This window comes from Kryptolebias marmoratus, linkage group LG22 (genome assembly GCF_001649575.2).
Source record: "Kryptolebias marmoratus isolate JLee-2015 linkage group LG22, ASM164957v2, whole genome shotgun sequence".
Taxonomy (NCBI): domain Eukaryota; kingdom Metazoa; phylum Chordata; class Actinopteri; order Cyprinodontiformes; family Rivulidae; genus Kryptolebias; species Kryptolebias marmoratus.
The window spans coordinates 29538408-29541462 of NC_051451.1; the positions used below are offsets into that span (position 1 = coordinate 29538408).

At 46.4% G+C, this 3055-nt stretch overlaps 2 protein-coding genes across 13 annotated transcripts in view; one reads left to right on the forward strand and one right to left on the reverse strand.

Moving 5' to 3' along the window:
* plekhh2 (pleckstrin homology domain containing, family H (with MyTH4 domain) member 2) overlaps positions 1-1739 on the reverse strand; it is a 21930-nt gene extending 20191 nt beyond the window's left edge. For 4 of the 10 annotated variants that reach the window (XM_025002648.2, XM_017440547.3, XM_017440546.3 and 1 more), the window contains exons 1-2: positions 1542-1731; positions 762-1445 (exon numbers count right to left, since the gene is read on the reverse strand). In XM_025002648.2, the coding sequence (XP_024858416.2) occupies positions 762-1052 (291 nt within the window). In that variant the 5' untranslated portion in view covers positions 1053-1445; positions 1542-1731. Of the gene's footprint in view, positions 1-761; positions 1446-1541 lie in introns of all 10 variants that reach the window. The other 6 variants (XM_037973359.1, XM_017440550.3, XM_017440549.3 and 3 more) reach the window with 6 other exon arrangements.
* A 346-nt stretch (positions 1740-2085) lies between these two features.
* The window catches only part of thada (THADA armadillo repeat containing), a 52128-nt gene continuing 51158 nt past the window's right edge, over positions 2086-3055 (forward strand). For 2 of the 3 annotated variants that reach the window (XM_025002640.2, XM_017440556.3), the window contains exon 1: positions 2088-2181. The gene's annotated coding sequence lies outside the window, so the exon portion shown is untranslated. Of the gene's footprint in view, positions 2182-3055 lie in introns of all 3 variants that reach the window. The other variant, XR_005232638.1, reaches the window with a different exon arrangement.

Below are 3055 nucleotides of genomic sequence, written 5' to 3' on the forward strand. Positions count from 1 at the left end.
CCCGCCCCGCCCCGCCCTGACTGGACCAGCCCTGACCGGATCAGCCCTGACCGGATCAGCCCTGACCGGACCAGCCCTGACCCGCTCCGCCCCGTTTCCCGCTCCTCCGGTGAAGAACTGGCTGCTGGAGGCCGACGTGAAGCAGCTCTTTAAACATCAGCTTTGTTTTTATCTGGACGCTTCTTTTTAGGGACTTTTTAAATTTATGTTTAAATGTTCATTAATGTAAAATGTCCCTCTGTTAAAAAAGGAAATTAGTTTCTTTTTTCCCTTACATAGAAATCTTTGAGCTTGCACCTGTATGAATGTATTCTTTGCTGATTAATTAAAAACTGATCAGATTTGAATAAATTTTCTGGACATGTTGGATTTGTCCCGAGAACCCTGGGGTTAAATGTAGGTCTGGGTCAGGATCTGGACTTTGGGAAATAAACTGATGTTAGATCAGCAAATATTAATACTGATGTTATCTTCAAGGATGCAGATTTGACAACCTGCAGGTTTTATTTACTTCATGAAGGTGGGGCTGTTCAGACTTCGACCTCATCACTCCCTGCTGAGCCCCGTATCCCTCCGCCATAACATCTCCACTGATGTTAGCATGATGCTAAAGCTGCCGAATGTTCGGCTGCTTCTCCTTTTTATTGGCTGTTTAACAGCTGAAGAAAGGTTCCTATAGGTTGAGCAGGAACCTCTGATCGATCTGCTCGGAGGTTCTGTTCTGGGTCATTTCTGGGAACATGGAGACTTGAGTTCCTCACCTTGTCTGAGGTGAGTTCTCGGATCTTGATGATCTGGACTCTGAACTTCATGAGCAGCGCCTCCAGAACCAAACACTTCTCCTTCCAGTCCTCCTCGCTGTCCGCCATGATGGCTGCCTTAGAAACAGGAGTGCAGATTGTAACTGAACGTTTCATCAAAGTTAGAGTAAACATCTTACCTGTTGTAGATAGCTGTTTGAACAACGCCAGTTTGGAGTTTAATTCTGACGGGACTGATGAGCTAATGGCTAGTCTGAACTCAGCTGAGCTGTTTCTCCAAACTGAGGACATTCAACAACAGGTAAGATATTTATTATTTGAATTCACTTCAAAGAGTTGAACTATCCCTTTAAATAGGAGTATGTTTACCATCCTGCTGCACAAAAATCTTTCTGTAAATATTCCTGAACCGGAGTCGGATCAGAAGCAAAACACCAACCTGATGTTTTGTTTCTTGGCTCTTTGTAAAACAAATTAAAGGTTAAACAGTTTGGACCTGAACCCTCATCCTGGACCTGAACCCACAGTCTGGACTCGAACCTTTGGCCTCAGGATTATGAGTCTCAGCTGTAACCGCTGATCCAACGTGGACTCTGGACTGAAGACTTTTCTTCTTGCTGAGTTTTCAGTTTTCTGGCTGTTTAAAAACCAACATTAGAACTTCTGGTTTAAACTGGATAACATCTGGAAACAAACCCAATAAAAAACAGACTTGTTGCTTTGAGCAGATGTGGTTTAAATTAGTATCCATGTTGCAGCAGATTAAAAACAGTTCCTCACCTCCTGTTGGTGGAAAACTGCTGCAGAAACTTCAGTCTTCCCTCCATGAAGAGGGACAGCAGCCACACTTCCGCTTCTCCTTCCTTCGATAAAAACACGATTTTATTAATAAAAGTCGAAAACTTTCTCCTTTTTTCCTCAGATTTTCATTTCGGCTTGAAGGAAAAACGGGACAGATGGAGTTGGCATTCTGTAAAGGGCGTGGCCTTAAGAAAACTGTCCAATCACAGATTAGGTGGGTGGTTCCTCCAGCGACAACTGGGTTTGATTGACATGCGATTTTAACCTATAAAACTCCGAAGCGCCACTTTACGGACGGGTAGGAAAGCGGAAGTGACGTCACAGACAGGCCCGTTCAGTTGCTTAGAAGTGTCCGGGAACAGCACAGGAAGTAAAATTATTTTATTTCCAAAATAAACATTTTAGATTTTATAAAGTGACCATCAAACTTTTTTAACGCAAAAGGTTTTTCTCAACCTTTTCATATAATTATTACAATATAAATACTTACACAAAATCCAGTTTTTACTTTTGTTTCGGAATGTAATTTTCAAACATATTTTTATTTTGAAAATCCTACGGGAAGTGTGTTTTGTTTTTCTGAGCCATCTAAGCAGCTGAAGCAGTACGAGCACGTGAGGTAAATGTCCTGATTATTACTTTATTAGATGAATAAGTTTCTGTCTGCTCAACAGTTTGTTTTACTCAAACCTTTGTGTTTAAATACATTTTAGTTTAAGCGGTGAATCGTTTTTATTTTGCTAGTTGTTAGCTTAAAGTAAGCTTCATCAGCAGGAGCTCAGCTGAATGAAATCACCTGAACAGGTGTGTCTCTGCAGGCTCCTGGGGACATGAGGTCCTAAAGACAGATCCATTCTTTATAGACTTCAGCTGCAGAAAGCTCCCATCTGAGCTGAGACTGAAGAGTGGTTGTGTTAGCAGGCAGACGGGTGGAAGGTGGGCTGAGTTTCCCTCATGGATCACCTCTGACCCCCTTCCTGTTTACAGAGGTGATGGACAGGTGGACAACATCTGTAGAGAGGGTAGGGAGCAGGTGGAACAGAGCCTGGAGAGGTGGAGGCATACAGCGAAGAGGAACCAAAGACAGAATCCATGAGAGAGAGAGAGACAGGTGGAACAGCGAAGCTGCAGATTCTGAAGATGGATGAGTTTAAGTTCCTGGTTCTGCCCGGGGTCGGTCCAGGATCGGCCCGGTGTCTGTCCGGGGTTGACCCGGGGTCAGCCCAGCATCGGCTCGGGGTCGGCCCAGCATCGGCCCGGCATCGGCCCGGGGTCGGACCGGGGTCGGACCGGCATCGACCCGGGGTCAACCCAGCATAGGCCCGGTGTCTGCCCGGTGTCAGACCGGCATCGGCCCGGGGTCAGACCGGCATCGGCCCGGTGTCTGTCCGGGGTTGACCCGGGGTCAGCCCAGCATCGGCTCGGGGTCGGCCCAGCATCGACCCGGGGTCGGCCCAGCATAGGCCCGGTGTCTGCCCGGGGTCAGACCGGCA